Source organism: Ostrinia furnacalis, unplaced genomic scaffold (assembly GCF_004193835.3).
Source record: "Ostrinia furnacalis isolate ACB-3 unplaced genomic scaffold, ASM419383v2 OfSCF6127, whole genome shotgun sequence".
Taxonomy (NCBI): Eukaryota; Metazoa; Arthropoda; class Insecta; order Lepidoptera; family Crambidae; genus Ostrinia; species Ostrinia furnacalis.
In genome coordinates, this window is record NW_021136366.1 from 249,486 (window position 1) to 274,316 (window position 24,831).

The 24,831-nt window shown below is 36.1% G+C and overlaps 3 protein-coding genes across 5 annotated transcripts; all 3 read left to right on the forward strand.

The window, feature by feature from the left end:
* The first annotated feature begins 1,718 nt into the window (after positions 1 to 1,718).
* LOC114362027 (glycine N-acyltransferase-like protein 3) lies at positions 1,719 to 4,269 on the forward strand. Its single transcript, XM_028317277.1, has 4 exons — positions 1,719 to 1,863; positions 2,293 to 2,493; positions 2,581 to 2,813; positions 3,810 to 4,269. The coding sequence occupies exons 2-4, from the start codon at positions 2,293 to 2,295 to the stop codon at positions 4,216 to 4,218; spliced, it is 843 nt and encodes a 280-aa protein (XP_028173078.1). The 5' UTR covers positions 1,719 to 1,863; the 3' UTR covers positions 4,219 to 4,269.
* Positions 4,270 to 4,609: 340 nt separating this feature from the next.
* On the forward strand, positions 4,610 to 10,004 carry LOC114362040 (uncharacterized). 3 transcript variants are annotated; one of them, XM_028317293.1, is made up of 4 exons: positions 4,610 to 4,864; positions 5,239 to 5,477; positions 5,722 to 6,179; positions 6,484 to 6,573. In XM_028317293.1, the coding sequence occupies exons 1-3, from the start codon at positions 4,655 to 4,657 to the stop codon at positions 6,119 to 6,121; spliced, it is 849 nt and encodes a 282-aa protein (XP_028173094.1). In that variant the 5' UTR covers positions 4,610 to 4,654; the 3' UTR covers positions 6,122 to 6,179; positions 6,484 to 6,573. The 3 variants fall into 3 exon arrangements, with proteins under 3 accessions (XP_028173094.1, XP_028173095.1, XP_028173093.1); XM_028317294.1 differs by lacking the exons at positions 5,239 to 5,477; positions 5,722 to 6,179; positions 6,484 to 6,573 and adding exons at positions 8,967 to 9,211; positions 9,437 to 10,004; XM_028317292.1 differs by lacking the exons at positions 5,239 to 5,477; positions 5,722 to 6,179 and adding an exon at positions 7,149 to 7,550 and having other exon boundaries at positions 6,484 to 6,728.
* Positions 10,005 to 11,656: 1,652 nt separating this feature from the next.
* LOC114362039 (putative uncharacterized protein DDB_G0286901) lies at positions 11,657 to 24,007 on the forward strand. Its single transcript, XM_028317291.1, has 4 exons — positions 11,657 to 11,743; positions 19,837 to 20,007; positions 20,267 to 21,234; positions 22,666 to 24,007. Exons 1-4 carry the CDS (start codon positions 11,722 to 11,724, stop codon positions 23,944 to 23,946), a joined length of 2,442 nt encoding a protein of 813 aa, XP_028173092.1. The 5' UTR covers positions 11,657 to 11,721; the 3' UTR covers positions 23,947 to 24,007.
* Positions 24,008 to 24,831: the final 824 nt, after the last annotated feature.

Sequence of the window (24,831 nt, forward strand, 5' to 3'; positions counted from 1 at the left end):
ACCTCACAACTCAGTATCACAGTAGTGCCGTATGCAGTTTGAACGAAGGAAAACTGCTCTAAGTGGGACAATAAATTAGCATTCCATCTGGCTTCCTAATTGGACGTTAATCAAAGTACAGCACACGGCACATTAAGGCTGGGTTGCACCATCTTACATTAACAATCGTCAAAAATCTGTCGAACCCTATACAAAAAACACCGATTATCGTTAAGTTAGGTGGTGCAACTCAGTTTAAGCTACACCATGTCATACAAGTAGTATAATAGAACCATTTTGAAACAAAAATGTAGGAGTCTGATTGAACTAACTTCAGACCTCGCACACTTGGTAGTTTATTCTTAGCGCAATGTAAGTTCGATTTTATATAGCAAGCTATAAGCACAAATTACATAATAGGTACTAGTTAGGTAAATATTTGGAACAATAATTTACACGTTTCATATTTTCTTATGAAAACTGAAAATAACTTCAGCAAAAAACGATGTCACTTCAGCAAACTAATTGCTCTAATTAAGTAGGTACAACATAATTGCCCTAGATCTATGGAATAGTTTTCTTTTAGATAGGTTAGTATGACATCTATTGAGTGCATTTTGTAGTTATGCATTTAGCATGAATTCGTTATAGACAATTGTCGAGCAGCTGCTGTTAAAATTAAATGCTATAAAACGAGTATGTTTACACTGAAAGGTTAAAAAACTAGTATACTCGTAAAACCACAAACACGCTGTATTTTCAGAGTCAAAGCATTTTCATTAACATAGTTGTACACTACAAATCCAATTAGCATAATGCGTAATAAGCAAATAGAGCTTTCTATTATAATTTGTATATTACATTTAGTTAAAAACTTTCAGTGACTCCTACTTATATACATGTAACTTTGTCTAAAACCTTTTAAGTAGGTACTTTACAATGACTCTATCAGTCCATAGATAGATTTTAAGTAGGTAAATAACTTACAATCATACAGAAAACAGAATTGAGATATTTCCATGTCGCGTCGTATCAAATAATGATAAACTTCATAAGTTTCAGTCGGGTTAAGTATTTTGTGTTATGTATATTGGTCAATTAATCGAGAAATCTTTAGATGTAGATGACTATAATTAACAACGCGTGTCCAAGCTTCCAACTATGTATTTGCCCTTGGTCAACCCGATCTCCTAATCTTAATTTCGTAGCCCTGACATCACCCTCCAGTTGTGTGACGTCATGTCATTAACGTGAGCAAACTCCAATTCATCGAGGGTCTAGACGATTTTTCATTATCATTCTCAACATCAATCTAACGTATTTACACTACCTAGTATACTAATACAAGTATATTTTTCATACCTTATACCTACTACCTAGGTATGTTAAAATATTGCTATTTGTAGAGAATTGAAAACTATCTATCTTAAAATAGCGCGGGAATATCAAATATCCCGCCTATTCCAGATTATGTTCTCGTTATTTGCACGTTTAGTGAACGATGAGAGCGGTCTTAAAAAAATAACTCTGTGAATGTAATCTTTCATTGCCCTGCACATTAGATAACAAAATTACCTTGCTTGAAAACCCATTGATGATGATGATCACAAAGATCTTTAAAAAATTAACATTTGTTGTTTCCTCTAAGCTTTTATCGCTACAAAAATATTTGGAGAATCGATTACACGAGTCCGATTAAACGTTAAAATAGTAGTTGTTAAATTAGTAGGTTGATGAATAGCTAGGATTATTTTTATCAGTTTATCTTAAATGAGAAAATTGTGAATGAAACTAGTCATGTTCGCATAAGAATACTTATCAAAGTTTAATTCTATAATGATATTATTGTTATTGTGAAACTAAACCAATCGTGTATTCACTACCGTAAGTAATAAATTAAAAATACTGTGTTATAATATTTCCTATGCCTGATTTCTATTTTGGATACAATAATTTTAATTCTATAATACATGTAACTATTTTTTATGTGATGATAACGATAATTTTGTTTAGAAACATAATATTTGAGAATTTTTGTTGATATTATGTTTGCGCACAGTAGCGCGCTCACTCAAGGTGGATGCTTTTGGTACCATTTGCTAAAATCGTTTATAAGCATCAGTGTAGATTCTGTAGATGTCTCTGCCTAAGATTAGAAAACCGCTTGCAATAGAATATTGAATAAATTAATAAATTATGATCTAAAAAAATTGTTTTAATTTTATAATCAAATAAAATTTAAGTTTGTATATTTCTAATAAAGGGTTATTTTTTTCTTAATGCTCTTATTCATTAGAAATTGTACCTCAACAGATGGATTCCTTACTAGAAGTACCAAACAGTGAATTGCCAAAACTACGAGATCTCTTTCGAACTCACTGGCCGCATGGAGTAGAGGGCTTTTGCCTCCTCAACGCCAATATTTTATATCCTGCTCTTACAGAGTTTTTTAGTTTCAAATTCTATTGCCCAGGCGGCAAGATTGCTAATGGATTGGTTGCAATTAGTGATAAGGTAATATCCTGACATTCAAAAATTATTTTTTCATACATTGCTGCATTGTTTAGATCTACGTACGACTAGTTAATTTCATCTTTTTAGGAATACTACCAAGTGTATATTTGTCCTGTAACAGAAGATGTATCTATAATGGAAAATGCATTGTATAAAACATCTGTCATTGACTGGAATAGAGTTGTCACTGTGCCTTCAGCTAGTGCCAATGTTGTGGCAGCCCTGAAAAGGCTTTGTAGTCGATTGGATTTAAAAATTATATACGAAAACCGATGCTGTAAACATCTACTTGACAGAGATAATAAACCATTTGATTTAAGGTAATTATAAAAACNGCACTAATTTTTGTATGCTAATTAGTTGAGATCTAACGTGGTGAGGTTACAGTTACGTTGACATCAATATTCGGTACAATACGGGAATTATTGTAGAAGACATTCCACTCGGGTCTCAACTATTCTTGCACTTTTAAAATTTCTTCTAAAGGCACTAAACTTCATTTATGGGCATTTCTACGGGGACGACCGATCGACCTACTGGGGCGAAAAAAGTACCTTTAAAATTGAAGTACGGACTTGAAAAAAATCACACGTATTTATAGGACTCTTGACTTGATGGATAGGCGAGAGCATATTTAGAAGACCGCCAGGTTTTACATCTCGCCTTGACAAAATCCGAAAGTTCAAAAACGGGCGAAATTTGGCCTAAAATGGAGTGTCCGGTTTCCAGAATTTACTCGTTTTTGCTTCATAACTTTTGAAATAATAACTTCCCCATTATGAAACCCACATTCACAGAACAAGGGATAGTTAATAAAGCTATATAAATGAGTTTCTTTATCGTAAGTCCTTGGGTTTTAATACAGTAACACATTTAAATTTTGTCCGACGTGTGTGCCTCAATTCCGTGATTTTTACTTTTGTGCTCCTATATCACAAACAACGCACAATACAAACACCCACGCCTGATTCCCATAAACTAGGAGTTGCACTTGAGTGGTCGAGCAGTATAAAACAGGGCTCAATCGCTTTGAGGAGCATTTTCCAGAGGTTTGAAATCCCTCAGAATTTTTGGTCANAATAAAAACAAAATAATTAATGTTGAGGCCGAATAAGTTTAATCTAATCCAGATGACGCGACGTCACTGTTGTGAAAACTAAAAAATCTACACGGTTCAAGGAGGAGACGCTCTCCTCCTTGAGGGAGTTGAATTTCGGGTCTCAATGACGTATATTAAATTTATCAAAAGACATTAACGTTTAATTTATAGAAAAAAAAAATTTAAGTGCTTATTAAAATTATTTTCCTACTTCCAGTGACCCAGTAAACACATATGTTGGTCCTATGAAACGTGAGCACCTAAAACTAGTGAATGAAACTTGGACGTTCTACAGTGATCGTTCTTACAGCTTGTTTGAAACCTTAATGAACAACGGTCTCACCTACATGCTGTACTCCTCTGAGGACCATTCTCCTCTTTCCTGGATCACTGTGGACGAAGCTGGTGCCTTCACACATCTGTACTGCTTAGATGCTTACAGAAGGAAGGGTTACGCTGAATATATTACCAAGGTGACTGTCAATGACCTCCTCCAGCAAGGAAAAGATGTACTGGCATACACATTAGAGGACAACGTCAAACCTCAAAAATTATTCGAAAAGCTGGGTTTTGATTTTCTTGGATACGTGTGGTGGATCCGTTTGACGAAGGATAAAGGAAATTAATTTCTAAGTACTTCGTTATGTTTTCAAGTACCTAAAGTGTAAATAAATAGTGAAAAGTACAATAATCTTTTATTTAAAAACCCTGTTGATGCAAGAGTATCAAAATAAGATTTGAAAAGTACTTTGATTCTTTATTAGATGTCGCTAGTGTAAAAAGGTACTTTTTAAATTATGCACTTTTAAATCTATTATAAGCCTTAGTAAAAGCACGTAGTCAAAGTTACATTACAGATAAGATTACATTTTAATAAACACTTGCAACATTATAGCAGTAAAATATTGACCAGATAGATATAGCAACATCGGCCATTTTAATAATACTCGGTGACTCATGCGCATCATAACAAAGCGGGCGGACTCGTCCACTGCGTTTAGTCGACGTGAGCGTGACATAACAGGAAAAAGTTTGCACTGTATTTTAGTATCATAAACAAGAATGAGTGATACAGACTCCTTGCAATATTTACCAATGGAGAGATGGGGGGAGCTTGAAGAGGCTTTCAAGACCGACTGGCCAAGGGGTATATCTGGTTACACCGCATTGAGGACCCAACGGGATCTAGTCAGCCGCGGACTGGGCTACGGATTCAAAGTTTATTGCCCCTTCGGCGATGTGTCCAGCGGTATGGTGGCCTTGAACAAGAAAGTGAGTATGTTTTTGTTTCATCGTTTGAATATGTGACGTTAAATATGGCGAAATAGTTGTACACGGTACGAGAATGTTGATTGACTTATGAGTACCTACCTACTACCTACCTCATTCTAAACGGAAAAATAAGTACATATGCCAGTAAAATATTATGAAAATATTTTCCTTCAAAATAGTGATTGCCTGCACATCTTTGACACGACAAATAAGAATACAACAAGAGATAAGTACCAGCATCTGTTTGTTTATTGCGATAAGGAAAATATGTGACATCAAAGCGAACAAACATTGAATGTAATACAATTTTATTGTTATGTTAATTTTTATAAAAATCATAAAAACAGATCATTCCGAATTCCGATCAATTTTAGGGCACACTCAATGAAGTTATAATACAATGTCCAAGTGATGACACTGCGCAGCTCGAAACAGCCGTATTATGCTCGAAGATCATTGATTGGAAAAACAAAATAATGGTTCCGTTCATGCCAAAACACATTCTAGAAAGTGTTCGTAGGATAGCAGAAAACCTTAATTTAGATATAGAAGCGGAAGATACGGAACCGAATGAGCTGTTTCTGTTACCTAAACATACACCAATGTATCCCAGGTAAGCAGAAGAATCTAAGTCTATACACGTTCGTTACATTCAACTAAAAGACAAACTGCTGGACGGTTCTGCACTGCCTGTATCCAGGCAATTTTCAAGACCTTCACCAGATCGTCGATCCATCGAGTGAAAGAACCTACATGTTAGTACAAAATGTAAAACTATTATTATTCACATGGCTCGTGTTTCACTCAATTCTTCTTATTTATTGACTGCATAGTTTATTTCTCGTGTAATTTTGCAGCCCTTCAAATCCTGACTTGGGTATCAAGTCACTTTTGGAAGATCATCTCTCCACCGTCGACTCCACTTGGCGGAACCGCTACGAGGGTTCTCTCTGGCTATTCGGAATTCTAATCAAAGCTGGTTACGGCTATGGACTTTTCAAAAACAATGAACTAGTCTCATGGGTCCTCCTCAATGAAGTGGGAGCTCTCACTCATCTCTTTACTTTAGAAGAACACAGGAATAATAAATACGCAGAGATTGTGCTCAAATATTTGTGCAACTTTTGCTTGAAAAACGGCAAAGATGTCTTCGCTTATTGCAGGAAAGGAAATAAAAGTGCCTGTAAAGTATATGAGAAATTAGGTTTCGAGAAATTCCACGAAGTGCGATGGTGCTTTATAAAACCACAAAATTAGGAAAAATCGTGTTGCTTATTTTAATCAAATGTAAGGTTACCATAATAAATATTTAAAGGTAATGATTTCTTTTTCTTTTTCATCCTTCATTTTATTCTCCGATTTTAAATCGAAATGCAGTCCAGACGATATAGCAAAACTTCGATAAAAAAATACTCGTAATTTTATAATTAGCCTGAGTTCCATAAACATACCTACCTACTGGCAAAAAAACAGTTACCTACCTAGGCACTGTAGCGCATTTAATAAATAAATAGCACGTAACATATTCTCATACATATTTAAAACAAAAGTCATTCAGGACATCTCTTCCTTCCTCCTCTTATTCGAAATTAATTACACCTTTATAATTGGTTTTTCAGGATACACTAAACGAGATTATAATTCATAGTCCGCGGCTTGACACGACCCAGCTTGAAAAGGCCCTAGTATCAACAAAAATAATAGATTGGTCCACACCCATCCTAGTTCCCTGCTTGCCCCCGCATACCCACGAATGTGTGAAGAAAGTGGCCCAAAAACTAAACTTGAATTTCGAGGGAGATGATGAACACACTCCTCATGATCTGGTGCTTTATGATGTACACAAGCCCGCATTCGATGTTCGGTAAGTTCATCAGTAAGAAAGAAAATAAAAGAACAACTTTTTGTTGTAAGTAGCTACTTCACCTTCTTTTGTTTCGATCTTCTTTAAAAACGAAAGTTAAATCTCTTGTTTTTTTTGTCTTCAATTGTTGTTAATCCATCAAGTTTTGTAATTTAACACGTAGGCTGAGTTGCACCACCTAACTTTGGGGTAACTATAACGAAAACCGGTGCTTTCTGTATGGAGTTTCACAGATTTAGACGTTTGTTTTTTTTTGGGATGGATTGACTGTCCCTATACGTTTGTTAAAGTTAAAGGAAGATGGTACAACTCAGCTTTTGACATCTTGCGTACATTAGAAGTAACTTATTAGTAATCTGTGGTAGCACGACAAATACAGAAATCTGTAAAAATACCCAAGTACCTATAATCTTTTTGCAGCTTACCTGATGACGTAACCTTTCAACTTCTAACAGAAGACCTAGTAGATGCTATAGACGCCGTGTGGCCGAACCGCTATGACAGTTCCAAGTGGGTTTTCAAACTGCTAATAAAAAACAAAACCGGCTACGGTCTTTTCAAGAACAAGGAATTGCTTGCCTGGGTTTTTATCAACGAAATAGGTGCTTTGGTACATCTGTACACTCACGACGATCACAGAAATAAAGGATACGGGAAAACAGTAATGAAACTGCTTTGCAATAAATCCTTAGAAGAAAAGAAACCTGTTTTCGGGTACTGTATGAGGGGAAATGTTAGTGCCGAAAAACTGTACGAAAGTCTAGGTTTTGAGAAATTTTATCATGTAAACTGGACCATGTTAACGCCAAAATAAACCTTATTAAAAAAACAATTGCATTTTTACTTCGTATTCACTTTTTACTCGTAGGTATGCATAAAAATAACATCATCAAGATAATTTAATTTCTGCTGGAAAGCTGGATTTTTTAGTAGAGAAAAGCAGAATGAGAACAGCAAACCTACTTAGTTACAAATCAGTAATAATCTAACACCTGAGATTTGAAATCAACCTAATAACCGCAATAATAGAACCTACGTAGTTAGTAGCAAGGTAATAATTAGTTAAAACTACGGCAGAGCACTATTTAGGCCATCATCATTACATCAACCACACTATTATGTACTACACAGCTTCTAGCAAGCGGTTTGATTGGCAGTCAATACTGCTTTAACTTGAGGTAAACGTTGAAGACAGCGCAGTTTTTATCCTGTTGTACCTACCTATAATGCAGTCCCAGCTGTTGCCAGTTACTGATAACACAGTTTTATTTATTTCGTGATAACAATTAATTTGTTCTTACGCAGTTATCTAACATCTCTACAATCTTCGTGTACATTATACTAGAACCAATTGAAATACATTTAAGTGCTCAGTTCCGATGCCCAAGATGATGCAGTTCAGATAAACGCTTATCATTATTTGGAAATACTCGTAACTTATGATAGGCCGTAATGATACCATTGACAAATAAATTTCATAAGATATCACGACCATATAAATAATTATGACAACAAAATAACACTTATAAAACCAATTAACCTTAGTAGAATCTGTTGAATTACTACTTACTGTCGCAAAATGGATAGCAAAAGCGACCCACTACAATTTCTACCTCCGGAGAAATGGGGGGACCTCGAAGCGGTATTTGAGGCCGACTGGCCCAGAGGAATATCGGCCTACACAGCACTACGAACCCAAAGAAATCTACTGGACAAAGGACTGAACTACGGCTTCGAAGTATACTGTCCCTATGGTGACGTTAGCAACGGTATGGTCGCCTTAAATATCAAAGTGAGCACTATTTGTAATACATTTATACTACTTTGGTATTAGCTGTTACAGTTTCAGTTATTCTAAATCCAATAAATCGAATGTAACTAGGTACTAATTCTAAAATAAGAAACTGAAGCGCTCCTGAACAGATAGGTATAAAATTACATTCCATTTTCCAGCTCATTGGGTAAATAATTACGGGGATTTCAGGGATCGAGTGTCGGTAATAATATTCTTATCATTGTCTACAGCCGATTGATGTCATAAAAATACGGGGTGTCTGGTTATGCGTACTAGTCGGTTTACCTTAGGTAGGTACAGACACATCAGACTATACATTTCTGTTGCATATTGACCCCTATAACAACTACATAAGATCTATGTGGTGTGTACCTTAACGTGCTGGTCGTCTGTTTAGCAAAATTGAATCATACGCAATAATAAATATGATACTTTTGTTTCAGCACAACTTTAATGAAGTTTGGATTCAGTGCCCAAAAGATGATACAGAGTCGCTTGAAAATGCACTTTTAACTACAAATGTCATAGACTGGACACAAGAAATGACAGTGCCATTTATACCTCAGCATCTTTATGACATGCTTCTGAGAGTGACTAAAAAGCTTGGAGTGGTGTTTGAAGGGGAAAACTGGCCTACCTTGGATGTTATTATTTATCAAAAGACACAGCCTGCTTTTGAAAATATTTGGTAAGATAGATTAGTATACATAACTACTAATGATACATGAGTCAGTCATTTTATAGTAGGCTTGATGACGTTGCAACCTAACTCCAAAAGCAACAAAAAAAATTTCAGTCTCATCATTTGAATCTCTCTCTCTCTTTCTTACTAGTATAAATTGCTTTATTTAGTAGTACGCCTTATTCAGCTCTATTATCGAACTAACCTACTTTTAATTAACTTCCCTTGCAGTTTACCAGATGGCATACAATTTAAGTCGGTCTTAGAAAAGGACATCGATATGGTTGATTCAAAATGGATAATACGCTACGATGGCTCGAAAAGCCTATTCAGGCTCTTGGTAAAAGCTGACCTTAGTTATGGCCTTTATAAAGACAATATTTTAATATCATGGATCTTTATCAGTGAAGTTGGAAACATGGCCCATTTGCACACCCCTGAAGAATATAGAAGAAAGGGCTATGCAATCTTATTACTAAAACTTCTTTGCAACAAGTTTTTAGAAGAGAAACGAGATCTTTTTGGATATTGCGAGAGTAGAAATGTAAAAGCTTTAAACTTATACGAAAAGCTTGGGTTTGAAAAACTTCATTATATTCGATATACTGTCGTTAAGCCGAAATAAACCGCCAACATCAATAGCATGTTTTATTAACTTACCATTTAGATCCATTTGCATCCGCATAAGATTTTTAATTCTACGGGAATAATCTTTTAACGATGAGTTGATCCTAGAGCTCTTTCATTTTTACGCTTTCCATAGTAGAAAACATGGAAATGTTCATGCTTTAAAACGGGCAAGGAAAATAAAATAATCAATAGAATTTCTCATTCATTCTGTTGTTGCTAGAAATAGGGATTCAATTTCGTCACCTCCCATTATGGCACTTAATGGACCGAGTAAAAAGCCTGGCTGAATAACTCATTCAGCTTTCTGTCAGTGCATTCTACGTGTGTATCTTATCAAATTCTCACAATCAATATTTACTGCCTTGTCGTCTCAGTTTCACACGGACCTGAGCCTGTGTATTAAGATTTTGAATAATTTATCGCAAGAAGTCTTATCACATGATAATGATTGGATGAAAAAGGTGCGAAATTCTGAGTCTCTTTTGGCTAGGTTTTATAAAGATCCTAGCTGGTAAAATGCACCCATTATTATGGAACTCTACCTATAGTTTTTATGGATTGTGTGGAGCGACTAAATAGTAAATCTCCTAAAACTATGTCAGATATTCCCTACACGTCATCTCACTGTGTCGTAAACGCCGATCATTGCACAAACTTACATCTCACTAATGTAATTATGTCATGTACATTGTACACACCTGCTAGATCTGTGACACGTTGGTTAAGAGTTTTTCCCTCAGTTCTCATGACAATCAAAATCGGTCTACACCGCACGCACTTGCCTATTGAAGTATGCCTTATTATACTACCGATCGTCACTTTTTACCGACTCTAGCTGATCTGAATAATTGGGTTTCGCTAAATAATAGTATGGAATGTGTTTCGCCACTAGACATGTAAATTAGCAAAAAGGTTGGTAAGTTACGTAAAATTCTTGATTTTGATGTGATTTGCATAGATTACCTACATATTTTACATATTTTAGAAGGCCTACATAGACCTAGGCTATTGCTCGTTTTCACCATCAATCCCTAATTTTGGTAACAACAGGACTTTTGTTTTCATGGGGTCACTTAAAAAATAGGGATTGTTGATGAAAACGGGCATTAGACACTGTCAAAATTTATAGCTTTACTAGGACGACGCGGTCAAATGGCTCCAGCTACACCGTGCCACACCGTGCGTTGTTGATACAATGGTTACTCTCCGCAACAACATGTACTAAGAGATTTTTCAATAAACAATCAAGATTATGCAATGTCCTAATAGGAAACAATAATACCAATTTTTTTTCTATGTGATTCTTGAGTGTGTGATTTGTATCAGTTTTGATCTATTGAAGAAGGCAATGGGAAGTTAAAAATCGATATTTCAGGAGGAAAAATGCATACTTAAATCTCTATGATGGGGAGAGTCAAGAGAGAGGGATAAGTGTTTCAAAGGTTTCTAGACTCGTGTTTTTCAGCAAGATTTAGTTCTCAGTGTCTACGTTACAAAATGCAATAGTATCTTGGACTAACAAAAACGGTCATAACAATTTGAAAACGCATTAACCCAGTAGGTGCTACTATGATACAAAGACACCAGCTATTATCTTTGTTAAGTACCTAACCCACCTAACTAAACGTCATAAAATTCCTGATGATAGCCTACCGATAGCGTACAATTGACAATCGTAGCAGAAATTTGCAATACCATCTCCCACGCCCGTTGGTAGGGTTTTGCTGCCGAAAGACTTTAGCTGCGCCAGCGCAACGCTAACACTCGCGACGCCGACGCTCGCGTCACTATGTCGCACCCCCTTTGAGTTTTTTGTTTTTTGTGTTCAGTGGCCAGTGAAACTTTGAAAATTTTTGTGTGCTGTGGAATCCGGATGGACATTTGAAATGTGGAAGTACGTGGTTTTCGGTAAGTTCAATATTGGAGCTTTATTACCTTTATTTTTAGAAAAAAGTACGTTCAAGTAGTCAATAAGTAAGGTTCAAGCCGAATAAAAAAAAAACAGTTATGAAAAGCAAAAAGATTGTATTGAATGTATTTAACCCTACCACGGCTTCGAAACAATCAATCGTATTGATTTTTATCAAAGCCTAGCCAAAAGCTTCACGAGACAATTTGGACAAATAAAATCTGCTTTATAACTACTTCACACTTTACCGGTATTATTCAAACGGATTGTTATGTCCAGTTTCTGTTGGCACAGTTGTTGCTTTTGATTCCCTTCCCTAAACTTACCTAACAGAACTAACAATCACAATCACAACTGCAAACAAGGCAAAGGGTTTGATAGCAGAATACTTGAACAGAACAAACTAGGGTAGAAAAATAGATAGCAATCATTAGAACCAGCGTTGATATGTCATCTTCACTACGTAAATTCAAAAAACCAAATTCCAAGTTTCTGAATTGTATACTCCTACAGTTAGTTAATAATTACATTTAATTACACCCAAATATAGGTACAACCTATGAAAAATTCACAGTCATTGTACAGTAAAGCGTAAATCATATAAACGAGTAAAACAAAGAGCGATTTCTTCTTGATTATTCGAAAAATATTAAGTGTATAAAATAGTCTAAGATTCTACCAAGGATACCATTAAAAGTTTGCACATTCTCTACACACTCTACATGATGGAAGTTTACGGGTTAAGTTTGTATCTTATTATTGCACCCTATGTATATACATGTATGTTCCCGTACGGGTCTTGGTAACTGTAAATAAGCACCATTATCGCGAAAGTTGAACTGAAAGAATGGCACTTTGCCGAACTAGACGGGCCCAAAGCCTTAATGTTAAATAATATGTTACTACGTAGGTATATTATTAAGCATAGGTATCATTATTTACTTCTTTTTCAAATAAGCTTGCCCTGGAACGCCTCCGAAACAACATAACAAGGGCCGATATGAAGCAAGTTGCAAAAATAGATTAGTCAAAATTCGTCATTTGTTTTTGTTTATTTTTACAGGAAAAAATCTGTTTGAGTTTTCTTTATATCTGCAGACAATCTGCGGAATTGTGTCAAGTCTAGGCTGTTTATTTAGTGGCATCATAATCATCATTTCAGTCACAGGATGTCCATTGCTGAACATAGTTCTCCCCCTATAATTTTCACATCGCTCGGTTGGTTAGCGGCCTGTATCCAGCGCCTTCCTGCTACCTTTATGAGTTCGTCGGTCCACCCACAAGGTGGACTGGTGGTGGTGGAAATTGGTTTAGTGGCATACCAAATTCAAATTACTGATTACCACTAATACCAGACATTTGCTTGGTTTTTTTCTAATAGCCTAATTATGCAACACAAAAATAAATCAAATAAAATCAATAGTAACCAGTAAACATCAAATATAGCCGCATTATGATAATCATTCTTTCAGTTCAAACGAAAGTTAATAAACAAAGCTCATCAACTTCAAAGGGAAGTCATTATTTTCTTTATTTGCGACTGACACGAAAATGCGCGTATCTTTTCTGCCAAAAATCATATTATTTCGTAAGTAACTTTTGATCAATATACGCAGTGGCCCGGGGCACAGAGATTGTCAAGGTAAAGAATGTATACCATTCCAAAGGGAATTCTTCACTGTTTAATGTGACCTACTTATTTGAATATTTTTATGTAATTTATTGTTCTCCGCTATGTGAGATAAGATAGGTAAATGAATATGATAAAGTACTCACAGGCTTATTACAAATTAATGTGCTAATCTATACTAATATTATAAAGAGGAAAGAATTGTACCTACCTATTTTTGTATGTTTGTAATGAATAGGCTCAAAAATCACTGAACGGATTTTGATGAATCTTTACAGTATTATTATTAATAATCCAGAATAACATAATAGGCTATAATTTATGACGATCTGTGACAAACGAAATTTCACGCGTGCGAAGCCGCGGGCGGAAAGCTAGTTAAATATATTTTTAAATTGTGCTGACACTGTATACTGACTGTATTCAACTGTCAGACCTAGCTTCCTAAAGCTTTATGTGAAACTAGCGGCCGCCCGCGACTTTGTACGCGTGGATCCCGTTTTACCCCCTTTATCTATCTTAGGCGGTTTAGATTTTTTCATACAAATGTTTTTTCCCGCTAACTCCCGTTCCCGTAGGAATTTTGCAATATCGTGTTGTAACTAATCTTTAAGTTTACTAAGGTACCTGTATGCCAAATTTCAAGCGTCTAATTTAAGCGGTTTAGATTTTTCATACAAAAGGATTTTCCCGCTAATTCCCGTTTCCATGGGAATTCCTAAGTATACTATAACCTGCCCAGGACTATGAAAAATAATTGTACCAAGTTTCGTTAAAATCCGTCAAGTAGTTTTTGTTTCTATAAGGAACATACAGACAGACAGACAGACAAACATTTTACTGATTGCATTTTTGGCATCAGTATCGATCACTAATCACACCCTGATAGTTATTTTGAAAATATATTTAATGTACAGAATTGACCTCTCTACAGATTTATTATAAGTACCTACCTATATATAGATTAACTTGACACTGAACTGTAAACACTTAAACTTACTCTTAGGGGATAACATTGCCTAAAAGTAAAATAACTCAATAAAATAAGATAAATCAAGTTGTTAAATCAAAGCTTCCTAACGGGCAGTGTACCAGCATAGGAACCAGTTAATCATATTAACAATAGATCTTTATCGTGTGAATTTCAGTTTTAGAAAACCAATCATCTTCATAAATTACGAGTAACTAAGACATCCTCTAATAGCTTTGTCTTCTGGGACACTCGATGTAAAAGACTACAGAATCTTAATCCATAAGTAATTCACTTTCATTTATCAGTGCAATCGCGTAACCTTTAGGAAATTTATATCCTTGTGACTTCCGCTCTATATTAAATCATCTCTACAAAGTATAAAACAAAATCACTCCGTCTTTTTGTATGCTACGCAACGGATTTTAGTGCGGATTTCATCAATAGATAAATTATTTAAAATATTTTATGAGGAAAGTTTCAATGCAGGTAAATAGATAAGGTTTTGTGTTAATCTACTTAAATAAACTCAAAGGTAACTGACTGACTGATTGACGTAGTGATCAATCAACGCACAGCCCAAACCACTGGACGGATCGGGCTGAAATTTGGCATGCAGGTAAATCTTATGACGTAGGCATCCGCTAAGAAAGGATTTTACGAAACTCCACCCCTAAGGGGATAAAACGGGATTCACGCGCACGAAGTCGCGGGCGGCCGCTTAGTTTGTTGAAATAATATAACGACGAGTTAAAGAGGTCGGGAAAACTAAGCCGGCTTGATGCATTAAATCTGTTTGAGATATAAGAAAAAAGTAACGGTGGGGCTTTTCCTCTTATAAATCCCGTCCGAAGCCGGGGCGGATCGCTAGTCAAAATTAATATCCTAATCCATAGGTCGGAGGTGCTTAACACCGAAACTTTTCGCGTCCAATAAATCACGCACTCCCACCGGCAACAACATCAAAAGAATTCCATTAACTTGAGGAACTGTTACGTCACCGATAAATAATCGGGTGATTCACGAAAACACACGCCATTAAGAAATGTGGACTGTATAAATTACAATAACGAATAGGCCTGTTGTTTGGGCGAAAGTCGGATGTCACCTACAAAGGCTAGCTTATCGCCGCCATCTTTGAAATATGCGGCATATGGCATTTGATTAATGATATGCACAAATCAATTAATTATTCTTATTTGTGGAATAGATTCCAGACACAATAGAAGTGTTATTGGTACTGCCAGCGAAAGTGTTAAAAACGATACGTGCTTTACTTGATACCTAAGTAGAGTTTTTTTATCGTGGCTTTTCAAGTAGGTGTAATTAAATTAGAACATTGACGACTCACAAAAAACCCAGAATGCAGGTTTTAAATAATATCAAAATTATTACATTATGACTTTTCAACAGAAGTTAATAGGTACCATACTGTTTTTCTTATGGTTTCCAATTGATTCTGCTATGCCAAAAACGTTGCAAGTGTACATATTATACAAATGAAACGGCTTGGTCTAACGTTATTTTGTTTCATGTTCTTTACACGTGTTATTTCAACAAATCTTCAATAATAATAATCTCTTGTTAAGCTTTTATTTTTTCGTAATTTGTGCTAAAAATATCAGTCAATAATAGCCTAATCCGTTAAGAAAGCAGCTTAAGCGATCATCGGCCCACACTCATGGGAAGGCTAATTGTTTTCATTCAATAGCCAAGAAAAACTGTTAAAGAGCGAGAGTTTGCACACCGTCATTAATGGAAAGCGTTACGTCATCGTCGTTGACGTCGTTTCAGCCAAATTACATCCATATCTCGACAAAACCCAAGGATTTCCATAACGGCCGGTGTTGCGCTGCCCGCATCCAGATTCTTCCAGCGACCTTCACCAGATCGTCGGTCTACCTAGTGTATTATCCCCGTGGTCACCACTCGAGAACTTTTCTACCCCAACAGCCATCAGTTCTTCGAGCTGTGTTGTAGCGTTACGTCATATTTGTGACAAAGTTAGATAACAATTAAGAATTCGGTCCAGATAAAGGTGTGACTGTGTCGACACAGGTCACGGTGGCTGCCATCACCTGGCTAATAAACGTCTATCACTCTATGAATACTAAATATTATGAATGCATTCCGAGCCTGTTTATGTTTACGCATCTTATGTAATTAAATGAATACAGATAGCCGGAATTTGTCGTAAAATATAATAGGCATAATTTGTAAGACATAATAGTTATGCCTACTTGTGTAGGTCAATACGCATAATGTTACGCTTCTAATAAAGTGCAAAATACGTTAAACAAATTGTGTTTTCTGTTTATTTACAAACTAGATTAGTGTAATGCTGGTAATTACTAGTTTTAGCATTATAGTAAATGTGAAAATATATTTTCCCAGTTTTTATTCTTTGTATCTGAATTTTAGTTACAAAGTGCTGATAGTTCTTAATTAGGCCTAAAAGATTTTCACATAGAGGATTTTCACGTCGTCTTCGTGTCAGTAGATAAGTAGTTGACAGTTTGACAGGATAGCAACATATTTTCAGAACTTAGATAATCCCTAACAACAATGAAATATGATGATGCGTAAGGTAAGGTACCTACGCACAACGCGTTTATAGTGAACTCTTCCACGAACTCAATCTAAACCCAGTTTATCCTATAAAGGCTTCATTAAATGGCTTATTCGGGTTTCAGATCGCATCAACGGCAACGGTCCCCTGTAGTTAGTTTGATTGGATTACCTTACACACAACAACCAATATATGGAGCATAAACCGCACAGCACGTTTTCAATATTCGTTTGGGGATATCATAAACCGTGCGATTATACAACAAATATTATTGTCTGCTGCAATTTGCTTGACTGTGTCCGTTTCTATGTACTCATACATTCCTATCACCTATGTTGATATTAGTATAAAATTATGTGTAGAGTTTTCACTATTAAAACGCTATCTAAATTAGAATGGTAGAGCTACTTATTATGATCTTGGATTAAAAGAGGTAACTATTAAAGTATAGGTAAATAAAGAAAGGAATCTATACTTACTAATAAAGCTGAAGAGTTAGTTTGTTTGTTTGTTTACTTGAACGCGCTAATCTCAGGAACTACCTGTCCGATTTAAAAAAATATTTCAGTGTTAGATAGCCCATTTATCGAGGAAGGCTATAGGCTATATACCATCACGCTACGAGTAAAAGGTGCAGAGCAAAAAATGATTTTTACCCGTACGAAGTCGCGGGCACTGCTACGGGACTATTCCCACCTCTCGTTCCCACCACTGCAACTCCTGTGTAGCCAGGATCTACAGCTTGACCGCCACAAAAACCCAACCAATGAAGGTCAAGTTTGTCCCGGGGGAAAGTTAAACTGTCATTGGACCCGCAACGAAATNTAGTTTGACAGGATAGCAACATATTTTCAGAACTTAGATAATCCCTAACAACAATATGATGATGTGTAAGGTACCTACGCACAACGCGTTTATAGTGAACTCTTCCACGAACTCAATCTAAACCCAGTATATCCTATGAAAGCCTCATTAAATGGCTTATTCGGGTTTCAGATCGCATCAACGGTCCCCTGTAGTTAGTTTGATTGGATTACCTTACACACAACAACCAATCTATGGAGCAATAACCGCACAGCACGTTTTCAATATTCGTTTGGGGATATCAAACAACGGGAAACAATTCCGGGAATTTTTACTGTCTACATAAAACACTATTTTGTATTTAGTAAATAATATGGACATCAACACATCAAGTTCAAAAATAACCTAGACTTTGTAAACCGTGCGATTATTCAAAAAATATTATTGTCTGATGCAATTTGCCAGACTGTTTCTATGTAGGTACATTGCTATAGGTTGATACTAGTGTAAAATTATGTGTATAACTGTATATGCCAGTTTTCACTATTAAATTAGAATGAGTAGCTCTACCATTCTAATTTAATAGTGAAAACTGGCATATACAGTTAAAATACAATAATGATCTTGGATTAAAAGAGGTATAAAAGTATAGGTAAATAAAGAAAGGAAATGCCACATGAAGTTTATCTATTATGTACTTAAATATGTAGTTCAGAATCGCACCCTATACGAAGTTACTACAGCTATCTATCATGCTACATAAAAGTTACCGGCCTACAAGCGATATGGGCTGAAACTTTGGAAGAACACTGAAATATTGTATCGTAAGTAACTACTTTCTATCTAGGACATTATGCTACAATATGTTTTACTAAATCTATCCATTTGTCTTAGCTTTGCGTTTATTGTTCTCAAGAAATGAGCCTCCGAAAAGCGCTGAAGTAGGTAGTGCTGAAGCTTTATGAAAGTATCCGCAATGATTTAGTAATAGTTAAGTACCTATAGAAAGCTAACATTTGCCCGCCCTTCTGCTCGTTTGTGTTTCAAGTTTAATACAAGATATTGAACTTAAAACTCAAGTCCCTTGGTACTAAATGCATACAGTTAAGATTTAAAGTCAGTTATAAACTTCTACGAATAAGTATAACCAGGCAGTGAGTTAACACTTCAGAAAAGTTCTGCTATGATTTTCCTAGCGAAATAATTTAATACAAACATTCTTCCTATTTACAAAAACAAACATTTCATGCAGCATCATTATGATGATACATGATGATTTGTCACAACACCCTCGGGAAGCTTGTAATCCTAGGATAAAGTGGCTTGAGCAACAATAAATAACAATGGGTTATTATGCCCTTTAAAATAAACAAAACGTTTATGTTGCCTATTTATCATTGGATTTCCCGTTTTACGTATGAATAGAATTAGGTAAAGTCATAACCAAGTAGGTATATTATTGAGTGTTAACCATAATTACGATTTTCTACCAAGACACGAAGCAAGTATCCAAGTAGCATATTGAATCGCTTTTTGCCACCTGATTACTGAACGCACAAAAACCATGTGAACTATCTCTTTGGCACATGTTTGCAACATAGTACGCATTGTGGAAACTACGTGCCGATATATTGAACTATGTTTGAGGACAAACTAATTAATATAATGATTATATTATAAGGCGAGTTGAGCACTTTTTACTTACTTGTTATTCTTGAGCAAGACTAGAGGCAATGATGTTTATCTTCCGCAAATTCTAATTTCTATAATGAGTAGGTAAATCTCATTCCCAGAACTTCGCTGTTCTTGAATAACCTACTTTACTTGATTAAGAATGACGTAATTAACTTTATCATGATCTTAATTAAGTAGGTACCTAGTTAAACTTATTAACAAATACGTCCTGAAAGGAATATCAAAACAACTGCCCAAAGTTTAGAGATACTAGACTTTGACCTCATTTTAGAACGACCATCACATCAAGAACTAATAAATTAGAAAGAATACAATAACTTGATTGTGTTGTTTACCAATCGATCAACGTGGAAAGCATTAGGGGAGGCCTATGTTCAGCAGTGGACGTCCTATGGCTGAAATGATGATGATGTGTTGTTTCCAGTGTGTCTACCCATCTCCTGGGCCACAGCTCAGAACGGCAGAACGTCAGCTCATCAGGAGCACGGGCATGGCTGGGACATCCGACTGGCGGTGCCTGGTGAACCTGGAAGCGACTACCCTACGCTCGGCGCTATTCCTAGGACATCCTTCTCTTGCGCTGGAAAGGCACCAGGTTTGTATTGTTAGAGTTCAATTTAGCGTCGTCGATCTTTATTATCTCATGGTTACCTTAAATCTACCAAATAAAGTGTGGCTGAATAATAATGGCTTAGCTATACTACCTTACCACCTTCGAGCTCCACTGCGTGTTAACCTAATAAAGCTAATTCTTATGAAATCTGCAAATTGTTTTTGTCACCATGTTAGTATTGTTTTACACCTTTTGCAAGTGACTTACCTACACCTAAAAGTATCAATATCTACTGTTTCAGGATACTACGCTGACTTGGAAACCAATTGCCAAGTGTTCCGCGTTTGCACCCTCGGATCTACTTACGGATTCCAGTCGTTTCTTTGCCCGAACGGAACACTCTTCAACCAAGCTGTCTTCGTCTGCGACTGGTGGATGAACGTGAAGTGCCAGGAGTCAGCGCAACTTTTCAATAACAACAATGAGAAATTTGGAAACCTAAGACTTGGTCCCCAGCTCATGAAGGACATCAAGAAAATGCTCACGCATCCAATGCGAAATCCTTACGATAAAACTGCGATGAAGAGCAATCTTGTCGTGATGCAAGATTACAAGCCACCTTTTGGACAATTGTTCCCCAATGGAGCTCTAATAGCTGGTCCCGAAAGACCTCCCAACAATATTTACGTGCCAGCAAAGCAAGTGCAATTCAGTCAAAATAACTTCGGAGGCAATGATATCGCATTTGCTGCTTCCACTCCTGATCCCCGATACCTTCCCGCAGCATTCAATAATGGCCAAAGAGATGCTGAAGTATTTCAACGGCAACGGCAATATGGTCAATACGCTCAAAACCAAAGACTCCAAAATGCTCCAGGAACTGTTATTTCTAACGGGCATGCAGGACAATTTACACAAATGATAAGTAACGCTAATCTACTATCGACGCGACCTACTCAGAGCTATAACAATGGAATCGTACAATACGGGCAAAGACAATTAAGTAATACGCGACCTACTCCATCAATTTCCACACAAAACGCAATAAACATTCAGAGAGGACAGCTGAATCAACTAAACTCACAATACACAAACTATCAAAATCCTGCTAGATTGAATAGTGGGAAACAATTGTCATTTGGTGAACCTTTAACAAACCAACAGTACAATTCAAATCAAGTTCGACAACCCTACACATATCAACAACCACCATTGCAATTTTCCAATGAAATTAATGGTAAAGTTGGTAATGAGGCGAAACAAAACCTGGTAAGTGCAGACAACGAAATACCTTCTACAGTTATTACTAAAACACTAACACTTAAAAGAGTCATTCAGGAACCGAAACGTGGTGGCCCTAAATCCAGAATTACAGTTAAGACTTGGATAGTGAAACCATCTAAAAGTGCTAAATTAATAAACCCTACACCTTATACTTATGAGAAACCTACGCAGCCTCCAGCGGAAAAGCTGATTGACACTACTCCTTATGTATACAATAGACCAACTAGCCAGTCAGCAAAATTAACGAAAGAAGCTGAACAACCTTACGTTTATAATAAACCAACAACACAAACAGCAAAACTAAGATCAGAATCAGAACAACCTTATGTATATAACAAGCCTACGGCAAGGCTTGTAGCAGAAAAAGAACAAGCTTATGTTTACAATAAGCCAACAGCAAGACTGGTAACAGAATCAGAACAGCCTTATGTTTATAATAAACCTACGACAGCAGCAAAACAGATAGTTTCGCCATCTAAGGAACCATCACGGGCTTATCTAACACCGACCACACCCCGTCAAACCTTATCTCGCTTATATCTAACACCGACATCATTGCCACCTACGCAAGCTTCACGACTTTACCTTGCTCCTACAACATACAATCCTTCTTCAAGACTTTACCTGCCACCTTTACAAAGCTCACCTGTCCTATCTCGGCAATATCTAGCACCACCTACTCTACAGCAGCCAGAGTCATATCAAAGTGAGCAGTTAAGAGCCGCTCCCACTACACCATCGCCAACTTATGCAGTTCCAAATGCTGAAGTATTAAACAGTTCAGCTTTCCCACAATCAAAACAATCTCAAACCGTTACTAATGATAAAAACCTTACGTTTACTGACATACTTACTAAAGAAAAATTAGATCTTACAGTCAATGATATTGTAAAAGATACTAGAACATTCTTGAAAACTGCATCTCCTCCCCAGTTTGGGGAGTACCGAAGTGATATAAATGTCGTAGATTATGTTGATGAAAATTATTTACCACCCGAACCTACTAGTACTGACAGTGGGGAAAAATTAACTTCTCAGCTTCCTACAACGGAGCTTAAAACTGCTCGTCTGGTAGCTACCCCAGCCACTGACCTAGAACCTCCGGTTGAAACATTTAATAACGAAAATCAAAACTCTAATCAACTTTCAAATTTGCCATTTTATAAAGAATCATTAGTTCCCACGAACACTATCGAAAGAACTGTTTCATTAAAAATTTCAATACCCGAAACAATTGCCACTTATTTGTTTAAAAATCAGAGCGAAAACAATTTTGATCATCTTGAAATATTAAATACTGGCAGCAGTAACTATCTAGTTTTAACTAACAATGCAGAATCAAAGAAAAATGGTGCAAGCTTTATACCTATTGGAAAAATAGTCGTGGATAAACCAACCAACATTTCTAATTCACAGGCACTGGTGTTTTCACTCCTGGCCGACTCAATCAACGTAGCCAAAGAATACAGCAACACAGCACATCAAGAACAGTCAGCACAGTTACGAGCACCAATTCAAAACATTAATAATGATGATTTAGCGCATATCACAAATAAAATATCTCAACTCACATCCTCACAATATTCAGGAAATAATCAGGCATATAAATCTGCGAACATTGTATCCACAGTTCAAACTACAACAAAAGATCAGGGTTATCAGTATAGAGATTCTGGAACAAATAATTTGTCACAAAACCAAATTCAATCAAGCCAAAGAGTTCAGAATAATTATGGGTCGACACAAACCACTAATCAACCACAGTCCGCGCGCTTACAAAGCGGCACAGGCGTGCAATATAACACAGTACAGTCTAATTCTAAACAAGTATACAGTGGCCAGTTATACCAACTTCCAGTTCCCGAAGTGACTAATCAGTATTACAATGGACAAAATAATGGAAATGTACAGTCTAGTAAAATCCAACAACAGGAAAACTTTTCCAGCCAAAATAACAATGTTGTAAGTAGTAATAACAATAATAGAGCCCCTGATGGTGATGTGGAAATTATCAAATCACAGTCCATCCCCATCACATCTGGAAAGCTACAAGCATCTCCCACAACTGAATTAGACGAATTTAACAGTCAAGAGAACTTTAGTAAATTCATAAGTACAAATAATGGCATCTCTGCTCAGTTACAAGATAAAATTGTAGGGACGATAAACCATCCGTTATCAGACAATAAACTTGTGACCTATAAAAAGGATGAATCGTACTATGTCTATACAAAACTAGACAACTCATTTCCACAAAATATACAAACTAACGGAAACCTAGTGCAACTGAATATTGACGGTAGTCAAAAGAGTGCTAAATTAACTCAGGGAAACGATTTTCCGAATGTCGTTGCATTCCAATTTATTCCTTCAGTTAGCTATCAGTTAGAAGATGAAAAGGAACAACAAAAAATTTTAAATGCTTTCCAGATTGATGAGTTTGGAAGTCCTAAGCAAAAGCTAGTTCAAACTTCTAGTGTAGATTATTCTGTTGATCACACGCCTTCAGCTAAGCAATTTGATAGGCAGTTTAATGAAGTAAATAATTTATATGCCGGTCCTTCGTCATATTCGGCTCCTCAATCATCAGTTGGGAAACTACAGTCGAGACAGGACAACGTTAATGCGAGATTAGAGCTTGAAGAAAATAACAATGGTTATTCTAAAGTTGTCCCATCACGCCAATTTACTTTTTAAGACATAGTTGTGAGCAATTTATTTATTTAAGAAAATATCTAATAAGTACATATTTTATTATTGTAAATAAAATCAAATTATTTAAGTTTTGTAAGTTATGATAATATTAAAAAATCATTATATTCATTGTATTTTTATTCAAATTCCTATTCATGTATAAGTTTCCAGTGCATAAAACTTTTCGTAAGCACCAACTTTTTTTTATTTAAAACGGGGCCGTCTGGCCTAAAAAGGTCGCGGTCGATCGCGGGTTCAATCCCCGAACAATACAAAATGGTGTACAGCTTAGTTTGGGACTAGATGGGACAGTGTAATGTCCAAGGATTAATTTATTTCTGTAACGATATTATACTAAATTAATTTTAATATTCAATAATTATTCTGAATTTCTGAGGTATTTTATTTCCCTCATCAGGTGGCGCCACTATGATCACTCGCCGGTGGCGCCAGCTGGTGAGCGGAAACATTAATTTCATGATACAATGCCATCTATTAGTTCTAAACAAAAACAAATTGTCTTTACTTAACCCATAATAAATAATGCACCGCGAACAGAACTATCTACTTGGCCGCCCAAAGTTTGACTGGAAGATAATGTCATACGGAATTAAGTTCGTCTTTTGCACTCCTTGATTATTATGCAATAAAGTTAATAAAGTTTTCAACAAATAATTATTTCAGTGGTGCACTCTGTCGTGGTATCATTACAACCGCGAAATTTTGTAACTGTCAAAAACAGCTGTCACAATTGTTTCCATTGTTAATAAAACGCAGTTGGCGGTTTTCTCAAGACTAACTTTTATTGCCATAGACAAAAACAATAAACAATGACCATAGATTATTTTGTTATTTTCACACCTGCCCTTAACAAAATAATCAAGTTAA